At 44.9% G+C, this 20,249-nt stretch overlaps 1 protein-coding gene across 10 annotated transcripts; it reads right to left on the reverse strand.

The window, feature by feature from the left end:
- Positions 1-834: 834 nt before the first annotated feature.
- LOC106603033 (CXXC-type zinc finger protein 5) lies at positions 835-19,450 on the reverse strand. 10 transcript variants are annotated; one of them, XR_001328348.3, is made up of 6 exons: positions 19,349-19,450; positions 19,163-19,231; positions 11,572-11,643; positions 9,908-10,923; positions 7,212-7,341; positions 835-2,181 (listed from the first exon to the last, which is right to left on the reverse strand). XR_001328348.3 is itself a non-coding variant. In XM_014196147.3 (4 exons), exons 3-4 carry the CDS (start codon positions 10,700-10,702, stop codon positions 2,140-2,142), a joined length of 837 nt encoding a protein of 278 aa, XP_014051622.1. In that variant the 5' UTR covers positions 10,703-10,923; positions 19,163-19,231; positions 19,349-19,450; the 3' UTR covers positions 835-2,139. The 10 variants fall into 10 exon arrangements, 2 of the variants coding, with proteins under 2 accessions (XP_014051622.1, XP_014051621.1); XR_001328345.3 differs by lacking the exon at positions 11,572-11,643; XR_001328346.3 differs by lacking the exon at positions 11,572-11,643 and having other exon boundaries at positions 835-2,184.
- Positions 19,451-20,249: the final 799 nt, after the last annotated feature.

The raw sequence follows: 20,249 nt of genomic DNA on the forward strand, positions 1-20,249 counted from the left end.
AAAAAATTAAACTCTGTAACTGTTTTGAAGTCACCATTGGCCTCATGGTTAAAATCCCTGAGTGGTTTCCTTCCTCTCCGGCAACTGAGTTAGGAAGGACACCTGTATCCTTGTAGTTAGTGGGTGCATTGATAGACCATCCAAAGTGTAATTAATAACTTCACCATGCTCAAAGGCATATTCAATGTCTGCTTTTTTTTACTCATCTACCAATAGGTGCCCTTGTTTGCGAAATATTAGAAAACCTCCTTGGTCTTTGTGGTTGAATCTGTGTTTGAAATTCACTGCTCAACTGAGGGACCTTACAGATAATTGTATGTGTGGGGTACAGAGATGAGGTAGTCATTCAAAAATCATGTTAAACACTATTATTGCAAACAGAGTGAGTCCATGCAACTTATTATGTGACTTGTTAAGAATACTTTTACTCCTGAACTTATTTAGGCTTGCCATAACAAAAGGGGTTGAATACTTATTGACTCAAGACATTTCAGCTTTTCATTTTTAATTAATTTGCTAACATTTCGAAAACACAATTCCACTTTGACATTATGGGTATTGTGTGTAGGCCAGTGACACAAAATCTAAATGTAATCAATTTTAAATGCAGGCTGTAACACAACAAAATGTGGAAAAAGTCAAGGGGTGTGAATACTTTCTGAAGGCACTGTAGTTCCTTCGAGAACTAATGTGTGTTTTTATACTTTCTGAGCTGTTCAACCTTTATTAGGGCATCCTGGGAAACACTGACCAAAATTGTGGTTCCTACTTTGTCACACTATCGTTGTTGTCTGTATTGACTATCTATGAATGAATGAAACCAAGGACTCATGGTGAAACTCACCATTTCCTGATTCTGCTTTAATGAGTTGTATTTCTCACCCCATCCATTTTTTTATTATTATATCCAATGATATGAAAAGGGAACAAATGTTTAAGGTTACCGAACATTTTCATACTTCAGAATTTTCTAAATTCCGTCATTGTTTTAGAAAAAAAACATGCAAAGACAAGTAAACAAACATCAGAACTGTAAATTTTGACACAAATACATGCATTCGTTTTTATTCACAAAACCAGTCCAATTTTCTAAATGAATACAAACATCGCTGTTGTTTTAAAAGATGTAGCTACCAGCAACATAATGAAAAAAAAAAAAAAAAACTGAAATAAAACATAAAGAAATCTTGTTTCAGTGCGTTCAAATGGGTAGACCCAGAGCTAAGCTATTCCAAATGGAAGTGCTGTCTCCTAGTGCTGTCGCCCTCTGTGCTATTCCAAATGGAAGTGCTGTCTCCCTCTGTGTTGGGATCCTCATGACACACACTAGTTTGGGCCACAGGAACGTAAGGCTGCCAGTTTCACAAAATAAAAAAGCTTGGAAATACAGGCGTGGAAAACACGGTTGGTTGGTTTGTTGGTTGGAGAGATTCCAGTTCTCTGGAGGATAGCATCATCCTGCTAAAGAGTCCCCTAGACTTCTGCCCGATGGGATAACAGTTGCTATTTCATTTCGATAAGTATTTTTACATTTGGAAATATTTCCTTTTTCTTTTAAAAGACAACCATTGATCCGTTTCAAAACAATATTCTTAAAACAAAACAAATCATGAAATAGACGGGTTTAAGTTTAAGAACAATGGTGCTAAATTACAATAGTGCCTGCCATTAGCCACTAGCTTTAAAATATAGCCGTAAATGTACATTCTCTACACAAGTACTGTATCTTTCCACACGTGAACAACATTAACACCAAACACACAAATTAGTTGATTGTCCACACTCAGTCCGTCATTTCTGTTTGGCAATGAACAGTTCCATGTCTAAGCGACAGAAAAAACCTGCTGGAAAAAGGACAAAAGGTACCAAAATGGAAACATAGAAAAGGGAATGAAAGTTGCCATAGATATTTTTCTTTATGTTAAATTTTTGGTTCAAGGAATAAGCAGGTGCATCCATTACTCAATTGATTATTTTGTATAATTTCTGTTTAGTTTTTTTGTATATTTTTGTTGTTTGTTTGCTTGTCAGCCAGTGTCCGTGCCGAGACAATCCAAGCGAGAGTTGGCATTGCACTTGATCGCAGAGCTTTGGGTTTGGGTGGGTAGGTAGGGGTAAGGGTGGAGGAGGGTCAGAGTCTTACTGGAACCATCGGAATGCTGCTCCTGTAGGAAGCATCACCTTCTTAGAGAAACAAAAAAACAGAGAGAGCAGAGGGAAGGAGAGGGTTAGTAGATACAGGCTGAAGAAGACAACACATCCCGAGACCCATTCTAAACTGCAACATCTGCAGTTTGTATTCTCTCTCTCTCTTTCTCTCTCTGTGGACGTTTTTCTCCCCCAGACTAATGATTGAATAGATTCAGACAACAACATGCTCATCAAATCTCCACATCAAACACATTTACAGACACTATAACCCTCCATATCTGCCGACTCCTGTCTTCTGCTCTCTCTCTCTCTCTCTCTCTCTCTCTCTCTCTCTCTGTCTCTCTCTGTGTCTGTCTCTGTCTCTCTCTGTGTCTGTCTCTGTCTCTCTCTCTGTCTCTCTCTGTCTCTCTCTGTGTCTGTCTGTGTCTCTCTCTGTGTCCCCCCCCCCTATCAGTGAAATCACTGCGTCCCACATAGACGTATCCCCAGCCATCCCCTCCTCCCTCACCTCTCTCTGGCCTTCTGGCCCACACCCCACCCTCCTCCCTCATCAGCCATGGGCAATGGCCTTGGCTCCACACGAAACTCGATATGGCATATTCATTATTTAGTCACCACGCAGTCACAGACCTCTCCCACCACACCACACCACTCTCATGGGTGACACTGCTCTCTCTGTTCCTCCCTCACTCCTCTCTGTGTGGGATCTCTAGCTCTGACTGCATTGCACTAGGCAGGGCAGGCACCAATGCAATGCAGCTGCAGGGGTTCAGTGGTCGCCTGCCAGTCATAAGACAGAGGACCACTGGGGCTCAGGCTCAGTCCCCAGAGCTGCAGCATGGCTAGCGTTCCGAAAAGCACAACTCTACTGCGGCACAGAATCCCACGTTAGCTAGGACTGCCCGGGGCCAGTCAGGAGTAGCGCCACAAACACTTACGCACCCACGCCCACTCATTCCCTCACCAGGGCTTGACTTGGACTGAAATCGGTGCCGGTTCTCCATTTGGGTACTGTTGTTCATATTTCGGTGCAGGAGCTCCACAGTACTGTTGAGCGAATATTCCATAAGAGGAACAGGAGCCGAAGCAGTAGAACATGTGAGACTCCAGGAAGTTCCTGCCCGAGTCAAGCACTGTCCCTCACACACACTCACGCCTACCTCCACTCACGCCTACCTCCACTCACGCCCTCCTCCACTCACGCCCACCTCCACTCACGCCTACCTTCACTCACGCCTACCTCACGCCTATGAACATGTAGACACACACCTCCACACACACAGGCACAAATCACAGCCGCACAAAAAGCACACGATTCAGACACAATCTAAACGATGTACACACCATACAGATAGTAAGAAGGTTGCAATTTGCTCGCCTGTCAGTCATACACACAGACAGCACGCAAATGATTCGCACGTCAACACACAGGCAGAGAAATACTGAAAATGTCATTTATTTACAGCCAGGGCAAAAGTCCATCAACGTTGGACACTAGAAAAGCAAGGAGGTCAAGGTGGTGCAAGGTCCATAAGCACCTCACTAATGACCTTTCACCTATGACACTCAGGCACATAGATGCTAACCTCAAGGCCCTTTTCACCGGGAACCAGTACATTTAAAGAGGAAAAAACTCTGAGCCAACACCTGTGGCCTCCACTCTGTATAAACACGGTTGTTTGTCATGTCTGGCCTAGGGGGAGGGGACTCCCAAGGTCACAATCCATTCCAGGCATCCATTTCAATGTCCAGCATCTTAATCTCTGTTTATTGATTTAACTATGAATATGTTACTGCTACTTTCCTCAATGGACGCTGCATATAGCCTATGCTTTCCCCCACGCAGGGGCCTGCTAGCCTTCCTTCAGCACACAGGCAGAGAGAATTGGTTAGCGGAACAGGTCATACCCTGAAATGGCACCAGTATCTAATTTGTTATCTTATTTGTCCTGGCACAGTTTGACTGTGGTGGGAACAGCTGATCCAGGACCTGCCCATAGGGGAGCGTTCTCTTTAGAGCAGAGCATTAGGCTAAAGACTCCCGTCAATCACTTCTCACTGGACAGCCCCAGGTCCACTTGTCACAAGAGCCCTTTCACCCTGACCCTTGATGCTGAGAGACCTCGGACAGTTCTAAACCGTGATGTCATCTCTCCCCTCTCGTAGGTAGGCTATGGGAGTCAATAACCCCACTGCTGTATGTGGGTTTAGCTGTCTGCAAGTTCGTCTGTCTGTCCGTACCTGTCTATCCTACTCCTAGCAGTTTCTGTGTCTGGCTGGCAGCGTGCCTACTGATCTGTGCATCTCAATGTCAGGCTGCATGCCCGTGTGTCTCTGCGTCAGTCTGCATGCCCGTGTGTCTCTGCGTCAGTCTGCATGCCTGTGTGTCTCTGCGTCAGTCTGCATGCCCGTGTGTCTCTGCGTCAGTCTGCATGCCCGTGTGTCTCTGCGTCAGTCTGCATGCCCGTGTGTCTCTGCGTCAGTCTGCATGCCGTGTGTCTCTGCGTCAGTCTGCATGCCCGTGTGTCCCCTTGTCAGTCTGCATGCCCGTGTGTCTCTGCGTCAGTCTGCATGCCCGTGTGTCTCTGCGTCAGTCTGCATGCCCGTGTGTCTCTGCGTCAGTCTGCATGCCCGTGTGTCTCTGCGTCAGTCTGCATGCCCGTGTGTCTCTGCGTCAGTCTGCATGCCCGTGTGTCCCCTTGTCAGTCTGCATGCCCGTGTGTCTCTGCGTCAGTCTGCATGCCCGTGTGTCTCTGCGTCAGTCTGCATGCCCGTGTGTCTCTGCGTCAGTCTGCATGCCCGTGTGTCTCTGCGTCAGTCTGCATGCCCGTGTGTCTCTGGGTCAGTCTGCATGCCCGAGTGTCTCTGCGTCAGTCTGCATGCCAGTGTGTCTCTGAGTCAGTCTGCTCTCCCAGTCTGCCGTTTGGTTTCTGAGGGAAGGGAAGGGAAGGGGGGGGGGGGGTCACAACACTAAGTGAAAACTCTCTGGCTCCAGTGTCTGCATGCCTCAAACTGGCCATGTCACCAGACATCTAACGCCTGTAGTGGGTCGGCTTGATCTGTCATCAGACTACCATACTTGAAACGCACCAACACAGACACACAGTTATTGGTAAACACACAGCCCTAACAGAATGTTCCTCAAACAGTGATGTATACACTCAAACAAACAAACATTCACAAAAAAAACAAAACAATCCCCCAGGCCCCAAGTGACCCTGACAAACAAATCCAAAACAACAGACCATAGTGCAGAAACACACTAGCGTTAAAATAAATGCACAATATAACAACAGATGTTGACCTAAAATCGATACTTTCCTCACCTAGACAGCAAATAGCAACAGTGAGACTGAGCCCGCTGTGAAAACGCAGCATGCTGCAGAAAAGGACTATTTCTCCTGGGCTCCATTTATTTCTGTTCAAATGTAGCGTTCCCAAAATAAATCCAGACATCTCCAGCCAGCGAGGTGTGAGGTGGCAAAGGCCTCGTCACCCTACCTCCCCCTAACTCTGTTTTTACAGCCATCTTTAGTCTGCCATGAGGTTTCGACGGGAAACCTTCAACACCCTCAAAGCATCGAGCCGTCGGCCTCTCTTTCTATTCTCACATACACAGACCACATCAGACTGTATAAACTTCAACCAACGTCCACTCACGTGCATCAAAAACAAACAACTAACACACACCGAACAACAATTAAAACCTGTCATAAATCTGTTGCAAATTTGTAATAAAGGAATTATAAATATGTTATCAAAAGCCGAGGTCTCTGAGAAAATGTATACAAAACACAAAAACGACCTGTTTTTCCCAGATTTCGGGTGTCTGAAGAGGTCAAAACAAACCAAGCATTAAAATACACATCCTTACGACCAAATACACACTCACTCACTCACTCACACTCACTCACTCACTCACTCACTCACTCACTCACTCACTCACTCACTCACTCACTCACTCACTCACTCACTCACTCACTCACTCACTCACTCACTCACTCACTCACTCACTCACTCACACACTTACACACACACATACACACAGAGAGAAACACACACAGAGAGAGAGAGAAACACACACACACACACACACAGAGAGAGAGAGAGAAACACACACACAGAGAGAGAGAGAGAGAGAGAGAAACACACACACACACACACAGAGAGAAAGAGAGAGAGAGAGAGAGAGAGAAACACACACACACGCACAGAGAGAAGAGAGAGAGAGAGAGAGAGAGAGAGAGAGAGAGAGCGAGAGAGAGAGAAACACACACACACACACACACTACAAGCACTATGGCCAACGGTCTATGCCACCTCGCTAAGTGATCCCCATCCATTAGCATCCCTGTTAGACAGTAGCCTGTGTGTGTGTGTGAGATGTGACACTCTGGGGCTGTTTCCACTACACTCCAGCTGAAGCAAACAGCAGATGACTGTCTGTGGCGTGCTGCTTACGAGCCGAACCGGATGACCATGGCCCTCCATTTTGTCCCGGGTGCTGCTGCCCTGATGTTACTGAACATGTCCTAACCTCAGTGACCAAGAGTAATGAGTGGGTTGGGCAATATCTTGAACCATTCCATAATTCCCCAGTTAACAGAACATAAAACAGCGTAACCTAGATAATATTATCTGTACTGTCCACAGTGCGATGATACTTAATAGGGGAATATAGGTTGATAATACAAGCAGTGTAATCTACTGTAAAGCCTAAAAGAACCCCCTCCATTGACAACATGAACGGCAGTCCTCTCAGGCATGCCCTAATAAATTATAAACACACAAATCTGGAAGATCAAAGTGGGATACTGGGGCCAAATGTCGGATGTGTTATTGTTCAAAATATGTTTTGTGCCATTATTCTCACCTTTGACCTTCAGTCCTGTGATGACACAACTCGGTCTGACCTACTGACCGACTGTGCGAGTCTACTCTCTGACCTACTGGACCGCGGACCAACGCAGGCACTAACACAGAACAAGTTCTAGCCAGCATTGGCCTGCTAAACGGCCAGTTCAGATCAGGCACACCATTTTTAAGATAGAAGAACTCACCCAATCCGAAGGAGAGGTCAACAGTTCATTTCATGCTAAGCTATTCCAAGCGGAAATGCTAAACAGGTGTACGTATTTGTCCCGTTAACATCACAGCAAGTCCCCCTGCTATGGCTGTACTGCTGATGTGCTGCATGTGGAAAAAACACAACAAGCAAACTGATTTTATTAGCAGCATAAAATCCTACAACTACCTGACATAAATCCATGGGAAACTGAGTTTAGTTTGTGTGATTCTCTCTTGTGGTTTCGGGCGAACAAACGCAGACGTTGACTTCATAGTAAAGGTTGCAGTCATGCATATTCAATCAGTTGTTGTTGATCTGATGCTGTGAACAACTGTTGGTCATTTCTGCCATGTGACCATTGATAGCATACTATCAATCAATAACATACAGGGAATCCTATTACCAGCACACATCCACAAGCATCTGATTGCTTAAGAGAACCGTTTCAGAGTAAGGTTAGGGCTGTTCACAGTGAAACCATATGACGTGACATCTGAAGTGGAATCCTGTCTTGATCACAAAAGCGACGATGGGGGGGGAGCATGCGGGTCAAGCCCTGATTAATCTGAGTTGTTGCATGTGTGCTCGGAGCACAATGACCAGATTACACCAGATGACACCCCACTGTCTCATGAACGTGAGTATTGTAGTACATCTGTAGCAACAGGGGGATGTTCAGGATCACAGTATTCTGCAGACTGTAACATACATTGTTAGAGAGCCCACTTGTTATGGTCAGGGCAGGATTGTTTACTAGCATAGCACATGTACAGTATCCGCGTAAGATACTGTCGGCGTCGCTATTGGAGGAACAAATGTTGATACCCAGGCAGCAGAACCTATAGACATCACTACTGTATTTCCATCTAAGAAAGGAACCATAAATGAGTCCTATACTTTTGTATGTGATGCTCACCTCTTTTGTACAATTAACGGAGATCAATTGCTTTACCCCTCTTAACGGTAATTCAATATTGGCGTAATGCCATCGTGACAATTGAGGTAATAGACCAAAATATTGTCAGGGATGTTATGTCAGGGATGTTATGTCAGGGATGTAATGTCAGGGATGTTATGTCAGGGATGTAATGTCAGGGATGTAATGTCAGGGATGTAATGTCAGGGATGTTATGTCAGGGATGTTATGTCAGGGATGTTATGTCAGGGATGTTATGTAATTTGTCATTGCATGTTTATCAGAGCTATTGTACAGTACTGACATCATGAATGTAATTGTCAAAGGTGCCCTAAAAACACGCTTGGATATGCCACATGAACTTGAACTGAGATCACAAAAGGGCAACACTGATTTGAGTTTAGGCCCAGTGCCACTGAGGTGACCCAGATGAGAAGTTTGGAGGCAATTTAGCCAAAACAGGCGTGCCACAGGAGAGAGAGAGATAGGTTGAGAGGGGGGCGCCTGTGCCACACTGACACCTGGTGCTCCAGATGACAACCCCATGGCCAGATGGACCATGTCACACACACACACACACACACACACACACACACACACACACACACACACACATATGCTCTGCCACACATACTACCCATCCAAAACATACACACACAAACACATCCACAATATCACACACTGCAACACACACGGTCTCGGTCAAACATCTACAGAAACTCTTACAATCCTAAAAAGCCCATTACACCCTCTCTCGTTCTTCCTTACACACAAACCCGCGAGGCCACACTAATTTAGTAACATATCACACAAAACATCACGCGCACACACACACACACATTTTTGCTAACAGAACATGCAATGACCCTCCCAGTTGAGAAACGCACAATCTACCCGTTCTGTGAGGGCGTAAAAAAAGAGCTGTGTATCATGGTGGGTGTGGAGAGGGGTTTACTCAGTGCGTGTGGAGGACAGATTAAAGAGACCCCATGGGGCATGTCTACCCCCCCCCACCCTCCCCCTCGTCACCACCTGTTATTCTCCTGCCCTGCTCAAAGCCTCGCCCCATCAAAAAGTCGCTCCACACCCTTCAGAGCAGTGTCACGCTCTACACTTCCACGCATAAAGTTGAGTTGTAAGTGTGTATGGTTAAGGTAAACTCCCAACACTCTTTCCATACCTACACTCTTTTGACTCCAGGTACAACCCTTTTAGGTTCCCTATAGAACCCTCTGTAGAAAGGGTCCTACATGGAACCTAAAAAGGGTTCCACCTGGAACCAAAAGAGATCTACCTGGAACTAAAAAATAGTTATTCAAAGGGCTCCTATGGGGACAGCCGAAGAACCCTTTTAGGTTCTAGATAGCATCTTATTGTGTACTGTATTTTACTAGGCAAGTCAGTTAAGAACAATTTATTTCTTACAATGACGGCCTACACCAGCCAAACCCAGACGACGCTGGGCCAAATGTGCGCCGCACTATGAGACTCCCAATCACAACCAGATGTGATACAGCCTGGACTCGAACCAGGGTGTCTGTAGGGATGCCTCGAGCACTGAGATGCAGTGCCTTAGACCGCTGTGCCACTCGGGAGCCCATCCTGCCTGACCCTTCTATGACACTCTATGAACCTCTATGACAATCTATGAACCTCTATGACCCTTCTATGACCCTCTATGACCCTTCTATGACCCTCTATGACCCTTCTATGACACTCTATGACCCCATATGACACTCTATGTCATCTCTAACCCCCCACTGTGCTCTTACCTCCAGAGCGGCAGACGGTTTCTTTTTCAGCTCCTCACATTTGCGGAACTTGCAGATCTGGTGGCCCGTTTTGCGGTTCCGGCAGCTGCTGCACGTCTCGCAGTTAATCCGCCGGCGGCAGGGCGGGCACATGCCGCAGCGTTTCCGCTTCTTTTTGCCGGAGTTGATGGCCGAGGCCAGCTCGCTCTGCGCCGGGTACTCGGCCAGGCCGGCCATGTGCAGCGCGCTGTCGGCCAAGAACACTCCTGCCGGTGTCATGATGAACAGCCCCGGGTTGAACGGGAAGCCGCCTCCAACACCGTACGGGAAGTCCGCAACACCGCCAACAGAGTCCACAGCAGACGAACCCTCCAAGTCGCTTGCCCCTGAGCCTGAATCGCTACCCCCCATCCCCATCCCCATGCCCCCCGGCAGCAGCATGTGCTCCATCCCAGCCCTCTTTAGCAGCTCCGCCGCCTGGGCAAAGTGCAGCAGGCCGTTCTGTCCCTCCAAGACCTGCTCCAGGGTGCGGTCCAGCTTGGCTGCCGCAAGCGCTGAGACGGTGGGCTGGGGCTGTGGGGGTGGCTGGGGCTTGGCCGGGTGGCTCTTGGCCTCTCCATTGTGGTGTGCGTGTCCATTAGTGTTGGTGGGGCAGGCGGCTGTGTACTGGGAGAGGGTGCGGGACCTCTTAAGGCTCTTACTCAGGGGCTCACTGATGATGCCACTGCGGTTCCTGCGCTCAATGACAGGGACATCCTCCGTGCAGCTGTTCCGCTCCAGGGCCTCGGCTGTCCGGTCTCGGCTTCCGCTAGACATGGTCCAGTACGTGCAGGGCTGGGGATCGGGGCGGGAGGGGGACAGGGGGCGAGCAGAGGAGGGGGAGCCGATAGGTTCTCACAGTCTGCTCTGAGCCCAGGTGAGGTGGCGCCTCCCTGCTGTGGGCGAATCGGCCAGCCAACCACAGGCAGGCCCTAGAGCCTTGGCTCTCGCTCTAAACCTCAGCCCTCATCCACATCCTTTCACTGGCAACCTACAAACTGACACAGGGAGAGAGGAGAGCGAGAAGGGTCCTTCAATAACAGGCTCAGTGTTGGACCTAGACAGCATCTGAGTAAACAACCGACTCCATTGATATAAATGGGACAGCAACTCTGCCATGCCTTAATGTTACCTGTTTATTAGATTGAACACAGCTCATGGAGAGAGAAAAAAAGCTGCAAAAATGAGACAGCTCACTCAGAGGGTATGTATCTAAACAGCTCATGATCACAGTGTAATAGCCCTGGAAGATGTGTCCACTTACACAACTAAACGTTCATCCCCCCCCCCCCCCCCCACCCCCCACCCCGGCTGCAATACACAATAGAACATTCAGAACACAGCAAAACATGAATTACACTAAATGACAGTGACAGAAGAGAAAAGACACTGCTATGTTTTCTCCTCCAATTTCACCAATTTATGAGCTAATTCCCACCCTTTAGGTTTAGGTTGAATGCAGCCATAGTATTTCCCATGAGGAAACCAAGAAGAGCTGGCCTGTGGAGACTCACTCTTTCCATCAAAGGGATTTGTAACAATAATTCCCACACACTACATGCAGACACAATTTAAATCCATTTCACATGAATTAAGACTTCAGACCATGAACAATCCCCACTTTGCCATCCCTCTCTCCTACTCACAGAAACGTTGACTTAGATTTTGTGCTGGTGCCACCGCTGTTCAGGGTCACACTTCATGTTTTGAAGGATCTCCTGGCATGTGACAATGTTAAACATTAGTTTATTTATTTAATTGAAGAGTTTCATTCCAAAGTGCAATATATCCAGTATTAGAAATACGGGGAAATAAGCTTTTATTGTTTAAAAAACTTCTGAAAGAGATTGGTGTGTTTTTATCTAATCATGGCACGGGGTGGTTCAAATGTGCTTGTTTGAAATCTATCACTTGATGGATTCATTTTAGAGAGACAAATAATCATGTTCTGTTGCAAAATGCTATATATCCGCCACACTCTCAGAGAAATATTGCTAGGTTTTACACAGTAGAATGTAACAAATAACTACATTTTTAATAAAGAACTGTACAAATGATACATTTGTGACAAACCCAATTATTTTTTTCCCAGTTTTACAAAATGTATCAATAAAGTAATATGACTTTTGTATTATTGTATCTGTATGTCAAATATTTACATTTGTCATTTAGCGGATGCTCTTATCCAGAGTGACATGCAGTTAGTTCATCTTAAAATTGCTAGGTGAGACAACCACATATCACAGTCAAATATACAGGATACCAACAATCCATTCCAAATAAACAACGGAAGTATAGCGTTTTTTGCAACAAACCCCATTTTAATACTCAAATCCATGAATGAAAAATATGAGAACACTAATATTTTACAAACACATGAAGGTGGAATAATTTCTGATGAAAAAATGTGTGTGTATATTGTTTTGGAACAAAACTCTTCGATTGACTATAGAAAAGAAGTTGACATAGTTTGCATATCTTGTGTATATAGGCATTCATCAAATCTTTGTAGGTGAATAGTCACTAAATCTACCTACATGTACGTGCATACAGTTGAAGCCGGAAGTTTACATATACTAAGTTGACTGTGCCTTTAAACAGCTTGGAAAATTCCAGAAAATTATGTCATGGCTTTAGAAGCGTCTGATAGGCTAAATGACATCATTTGAGTCAATTGGAGGTGTACCTGTGGATGTATTTCAAGCCTACCTTCAAACTCAGTGCCTCTTTGCTTGACAGCATGGGAAAATCAAAAGAAATCAGCCAAGACCTCAGAAAAGAATTGGAGACCTCAACAAGTCTGGTTCATCCTTGGGAGTGTAAAGTTTAGCTTCCGTCCCTCTCCTCGCCCCAACCTGGGCTTGAACCAGGGACCCTCTGGAACAAATCAACAACAGTCACCCGTGAAGCATCGTTACCCATCGCGCCACAAAAGCCGCAGCCCTTGCCAAGCAAGGAGAACAACTACTTCAGGTCTCAGAGCGAGTGACGTCACCCAATTGAAACGCTATTAGCGCGCACCACCGCTAACTAACTAGCCATTTCACATCGGTTACAGGAGCAATTTCCAAACGCCTGAAGGTACCACGTTCACCTGTACAAACAATAATACGCAAGTATAAACACCATGGGACCACACAGCCGTCATACCGCTCAGGAAGGAGACGCGTTCTGTCTCCTAGAGATGAACGTACTTTGGTGCGAAAAGTGCAAATCAATCTCAGAACAACAGCAAAGGACCTTGTAAAGATGATGTTGGAAACAGATACAAAAGTATCTATATCCACAGTAAAACAAGTATATCGACATAACCTGAAAGTCCGCTTAGCAAGGTCGGAGCCACTGCTCCAAAACCACCATAAAAAAGCCAGACTACAGTTTGCAACTGCACATGGGGACAAAGATCGTACTTTTTGGAGAAATGTCCTCTGGTCTGATGAACTGTTTGGCCATAATGACCATCGTTGTGTTTGAAGGAAAAGGGGGAGGCTTGCAAGCCAAAGAACACCATCCCAACCGTGAAGCACGGGGGTGGCAGCATCATGTTGTGGGGGTGCTTTGCTGCAGGAGGGACTGGTGCACTTCATAAAATAGATGGCATCATGAGGCTGGAAAATTATGTGGATATATTGAAGCAACATCTCAAGACATCAGTCAGGAAGTTAAAGCTTGGTCACAAATGGGTCTTCCAAATGGACAATGACCCCAAGCATACTTCCAAAGTTGTGGCAAAATGGCTTAAGGACAACAAAGTCAAGGTATTGGAGTGGCCATCACAAAGCACTGACCTCAATCCTATAGAAAATTTGTGGGCAGAACTGAAAAAGCGAGTGCGAGCAACCTGACTCAGTTACACCCGCTCTGTCAGGAGGAATGGGCCAAAATTCACCCAACTTATTGTGGGAGCTTGTGGAAGGCTACCAGAAACATTTGACCCAAGTTAAACAATTTATAGGCAATGCTACCAAATACTTATTGAGTGTATGTAAACGTCTGACCCACTGAGAATGTGATGAAAGAAATAAAAGCTGAAATAAATCATTCTCTCTACTATTATTCTGACATTTCACATTCTTAAAATAAAGTGGTGATCCTAACTGACCTAAAACAGGGAATTTTTACTAGGATTAAATGCCAGGAATTGTGAAAAACTGAGTTGAAATGTATTTGGCTAAGGTGTATGTAAACTTCTGACCTCAATTACCTTGACTAACCAGTGCCCCCGCACATTGACTCTGTACCGGTATCCCTTGTATATAGCCTCGCTATTGTTATTTTACTGCTGCTCTTTAATTATTTCTTACTTTTATTTCTTACTTTTTAAAGGTATTTTTCTTAAAACTGCATTGTTGGTTAAGGGCTTGTCAGTAAGCATTTCACTGTAAGGTTTACACCTGTTGTATTCAGCGCATGTGACAAATACAATTTGATTTTGAAATAACACACAAACAGCCATTTAGAAAAATAAACAAACACAGGTTGACCACTTACAACACTGTCAGTTTGTTGGTTGTCATACTTCATGACGTCATCAACCCTCAAATAACATGTGCAAAAGATAAGTTGCTAATGTTGTAATCTGAACTCATCATTATGCCTTGTGGATGCCCTACTTCCGGTCCAATTAGCTGTATTCACATATAATGGTTGTATAGCCTATGACAATCAATAAAGTTGTGTTCAAAAAAGAATGGAGGATGTGCACAGATAGTGGAGGACAGTGTCATGGCTGGTATGACTCTGGTTGGTTGATATTCCATCACACTTGAAGCATTTTTTGCCAGAAGTTCACTGTTCTAGACTCTCCATTATAAATGTTCATATGTGTAGGGTGACCAAAACATAATTGATCATGTCAATCAATCAAACTAGTTATCACCACTTACTATGGCATAGCATGGGTCAAGTTGGTTGACTCTTTTAACCCTCCTGCTGTGTTCACAGGGCATCTGAACACACAAAATACATTTTGATGATTTTCATTACATTTTGGGTGTTTTATTTAACTTTTGTACACCTGTGGTGTTCCCACCGGTCATTAGGAATGAATGGCTGAGACTACAATTAGTGCATAAAATTGAGTTTAGGCACATGCCCATTCATCAGATGGACATACTTCCTCTCCCAGACTCCCACATGCATGTGTGTTTGATCACACACACACACACACACACACACACACACACACACACACACACACACACACACACACACACACACACACACACACACACACACACACACACACACACACACACACACACACACACACACACACACACACACACACACACCTCACTCCCCTTCTTGGCTTCCATGGCAACCCCCACGAGAACCTTTCCCCAATAGAATCTTTCCCCCACAGGAACCACACCTGTTGGCATTCTCACAAACAATCACAACATTGTTTCAATAATATACAGAACTTTTCTCGTAGCTCTGGTACATAAAGCTTTTTTGAGGCCTTGCTCACAATTCATTCTGTGGCAGCACAATGACCAGATATACTGTATGTGAGGCTCTTGATCATATCTTTGATCATGACACTGGTGAGGAGGAGAGAGTCCTTGTTAAACTTTGCCACAAAGTAGTCTGTGATAAATCGCACAAAATGTTTCATCTGAGTATTTGTTATAGTGAAAACAGTCCATACATTATGCTTTGTTTACTCAAAAACGAGTTGGATGAGCTCAGGTCAAGGAGGATGGATTTATAATCAGCTATAATGGGGGGCGGTCATTTTGGACCGGGAACACAGAATGAATGAACATGAAACGAACACAACAGGAGGGTTAAATGCTGCTTGACAGTCTCTCTTGGGGGACATCTTATTATTCTCTATGAGTCCATTTCATTTGAACAATCCAAGAATTGAAAAACAACCAATTTGCTGGGTGGGTATTTTTTCCAATTCATTCATAAATTAAAATGGACTGAAATGGATGTGACTCCAATACTTTATCCAGAGTGTGTACAGGTGAAAGATCCCAATGGCTAACCTCCTATGAAGAGACACACTATCCCACTGACCTGTCCCCACTCACAAACAAGCACCTCCCTGAGAAAAACGGAGGAAATGGCCGGGCCAGTCCTTATAAGGGAAACAAAGGGAAGGGGAGGGAGAGAGGATGGGGTCTGCGCAGTGTGTGGAAATTGGAAGGCCAAAATTAGTGGGAGGTAAAGCTTCAAAGGCAGGAGCGCAGCCCCCGCATTCTCACCAGCTCAGGGGTCCGTGGCGCCAGCGGACCGGAGCCAGCAACTCAGCTCCTCTCCTTGCTCTCCTGCTCTGAGTCTGACCAGGGCTCTGCTCTCTCTCGCTGCTGCTACAGGGCCGCCCGCCTGCTCCACTAACGTCTATGCCTCTGTGTGTGTGTGTGTGTGTGTGTGTGTGTGTGTGTGTGTGTGTGTGTGTGTGTGTGTGTGTGTGTGTGTGTGTGTGTGTGTGTGTGTGTCTCTCTCTCTTCCTGGTGTCCTTACCTCACTCCGTCTATGCTGAGAGTGTCTCTCTGTCTGACCCATATCCTTCGCACTCTTTCCATCTCCATCAAACATGAACACGTCATTCACGGTCTATCTTTCCCAACCATCTCAGTGCCTCTTTCTCACTTTACCATCCGTCTTCCAATGCCATGGCCATGACTTTATAATAGTCTCTGTCCCACCTCCATATCCATTCACAGTGTCTCCCTGCCCCTTGACCACATTCCTTCTAGTTTTCAACACTCTGCTCCTCCGCCATGTCATTCACACACTCCCCCTGTGCAGGGGTGGCAAGTAGCCTAGTGGTTAGAGCGTTGGGCCAGTAAGCAGAAGGTTGCTGGATCGAATCCCCGAGCTGACAAGGTAAAAATCTGTTGTTCTTCCCCTGAGCAGAACGTATTCTCTTCCCTGGACACAGAATATGTGGATGTCGATTAAGGAAGCCCCCTGTACCTCTCTGATTCAGAGGGGTTGGGTTAAATGAGGAAAACACATTTCAGTTGGATGCATTCAGTTGGACAACTGAGTAAGTATCCCCCTTTCCCATTCAAGTGATATCTCTTCCAGACCCTAGACTGATCATCTCTTCTCTGTCACTCAACAGTCCCCCAGTTTCAGTAACCAAAGTATTCTCTCTGAATAGAATTATGCTGATACTGTTGAGATGATGGTGATTAGAAACGCAAGAATGAACGCATAATGAGGAACAGGTTGGTGCAAAAAAAACGTATATTACTGGGGAAAGGTTATCTTCATCGATGACGTCATTACCCATCATGCCAAGGGTAGCCTTAGGTTATAACTTCTACCACAGCTTCTTCCTCGCGCTCAACTTCTCCTAATAGCGTCACAAATAGGACTGCCACTATAAAACATAATAATACTTTCCGACTATACTTTTGACTGGAGCACCCCCTCGCCCTGCTCATATAGGTCTTCACTGATTACGTCAGGGGGGAGCTGCTAGAGACGTGGCTCGTGCTTCATCCCTGGAGGTCAGCGCGCAGCGGTAATTGGCCCCTCTCTGCTGAATAAACCATCCCAAGGAGTCTGACCATACAGGCTCCCCAAGGCCAACGAGAAAGGGAGCTGTATGGAATATACAAACAAAATGGACTAACCCACTATCGGAACAGAACAATCGTTGAAATCTGCAAGTGTAAAAAGTCATACTGAAGTTTGCATGATATAAGGCCTAATGAATCATTTCGATTTGTAGAACATAGAATTAATATTCCTCAAAGTATTTGCTGTATTCATAAAATCTTCATTAGGCCTATGGAAAATAACCACAGCCTATAAAAAGAGAGGGCCTAGTAGGCTAACAAATAAACAGATAGGCCTAAACTATTTGGGGTATTAAAATTGGGATAGATAATACTGTCAATATGGCATAATAGGGCCTTCGTTGCAATAGTTTTCGGTCAATATTTGCTGTCAGTGTAAAAATAATATGTAGGCCTATTAAGAAATAAATATTCATTTTTGTCATCACTCATAACACCAAAACATCTAACAACAAGCCAACAAGCCCCCCCCCCCCCCCCCCCCCCCCCCCCCCCCCCACCAACCCCGACACACACTAGCACGCACACACGCCGTCAGGCACATTTGTGCACGAGACACAAGGAAGTTTATAAAGACCAGAATTAAATATCCAACCTGTTGCGCCTCTCTGTTTTTTTTTTCTCCAATTCCTGAGTTAAAATAGACAAAAGTATATCCATGCGATGGTGTGTTAAATCGTTACTAATTATTTGTGTTAAATCGTGACTAATTATTTGCATAAACATGCAGCATAAGAGCGCCACTACTGGTGGCGGATTGCGGCAGTACCAGGGGGGTCGCCGTAAAATCCAGGCTTGCAGCGGCGATACAGCACAGAGACATCGCGCGCAGGAGACTGGCTGATCGTCGCATGCGGAACAATGAAGAACAAACACGTTCGCTCTACAATTTAATCACTCTGAGAACACCTGGCATACTGTTCTTCGGATGACTCGGCTATAGGCTAAATCGAAAACAAATTTAAAAAAAATCTTGCTCGTTTTTCAGCCATTAGGCTATGCATTTTCACAAAAGCATTTGTTGATGATTCAAGGGAACACAGCAGAAAATAAAAGTTCCGTTTAAATGTACCTCTAGGTAAAGAGACGCCTCATCATCTACTGACATTAACAGGATTACAACCATAAACGCCAAGACCCAATGCAAACTGCCATCATTTCAATGGAAAATATTTCTGGAGAGCGTCAAGTTTCTTGGAGCGCATGTCATTAACAGATGATTCACACTTTCAATATTCACCCCCAAAAAATCTTTGAATGAAAGAACAGCTCTCCACAATTCTACAAACCTCTAGAGCGTTGCCAAATGATCGAAGAAAAAATTTACAAATGAGGATAGAATGTGACAGCAGAATGACTATTATGGCCATTCAAAAAATAACAAGCCAATAACCGTGCATACATCACACGCATCCGAGTCCCGCGAATCCTAATTGTATCTAACATTAAAGCAGCACAAAAAAATACCTTTTGTCTCGACTCAATGACCTGAAACCCCGGTCTCTGCGGTGCCAGCGTATGGTCTGCACCAGCACGTTTGAGAAGAACCATTCTCCCATTCTCCCAGTTAACTTGATCGTTAGGAAGATGACATCCCAACTTTCAGCAGACTTCAACAAAGTATGATCCCCCCCTCCCTCCTATGTATCTGCATATTTGCAAACACTGGCTCTTTTTTGTTCGCACCTACCAAAGCGGTTCCGAGTGGAGGGGAGGGCTCCGACTGTCCAAGCCGTCCGTCTCCAAGCCTACCGTAGAGCTTGATGTAAAAAAAAAAATACAGAAAAAAACCTTACACCAAAGCAATTCAATTAATATAGTCCTCGCCTGTATAGAACAAGAGGGAAATATAATAATAAATGATTGTAAAACGTACTTTCTCGGAAGCTGAGCGTGTGGGATCTCCAACCTTTTCGATTCTCGCAATCCCACCTACATCCCCGCTCGCCGAGAAGAACATGCAAACACATTTCATCGATTTTTGGAGCTTCTCGGAAAAACCGAACTGGATTTTCGGCAGCATGGCGACAGCAAATAATATATCACCAATACCTTTTAAATATAGAGATGTATTACTCTTCTCGAGGCTTTTAAGGGCTCGACTTTGAATATTCAAGGGATAATGAAGAACATGTTTGTTATTAAAGCTTTACATATTTGGGGACTTTGAGATGCATTTGACTGGTTGTTGTGGCTCCCATCAGTGCAGGCTGTATGCACAATATGATTTGTTTCTCTCTGTATGAGCGCAAGTTGATATTTCGTCATACCTCTTTAAGACTTAACTTTCCTTTAACACGTTAATGTTTACAAATAACTTTTACAGTGCAATCCATCAATATGGAAAAATATCCAATGGTTAATATTGCACGGACAAAAACTAATATTTTTCTCTTATTTGATTTTCAGTGATGGACATCCACATGTGTGTGAACCTAGCCTGGTTATGCGAAGTGTCTATTAGGCTATTACCTTATTCAAAAAAATCGCCTAAACCAACCAAAGTATGGCAAGATGCGCTATTGCAATTCCCCTTTCCAGTAGCAATGAGTCTGATTTGCAAAACAACATAATTGTCTTGATGGTAGAACTTAATTATTAGAAATTTACATCATGTTGTCTTTCATTAACATTTTAATGTTCTAATTTAGGATGATGACACGTTCGTGTGGCATGTCACTGGTGGTTTCTGATGGTAACCATGTTTATTTTACGCAGTGGCTGACCGTGCGTAATTAGGTAATTAGGCGATGGGTTGTTTTTCACACTCGAAGCGG

Source organism: Salmo salar, chromosome 04 (assembly GCF_965601325.2).
Source record: "Salmo salar chromosome 04, fSalSal1, whole genome shotgun sequence".
Classification (NCBI taxonomy): Eukaryota; Metazoa; Chordata; class Actinopteri; order Salmoniformes; family Salmonidae; genus Salmo; species Salmo salar.

Excerpts from the sequence above, each read along its gene's own strand:
- LOC106603033 (XM_014196146.3), bottom strand. The coding sequence starts at position 10,702 with ATGTCTAGCGGAAGCCGAGACCGGACAGCCGAGGCCCTGGAGCGGAAC. Across the intron at positions 2,185-9,907 it reads AACCGTCTGCCGCTCTGGAG|AAGGTGATGCTTCCTACAGG; the intron begins GTAAGAGCACAG and ends TGTTTCTCTAAG.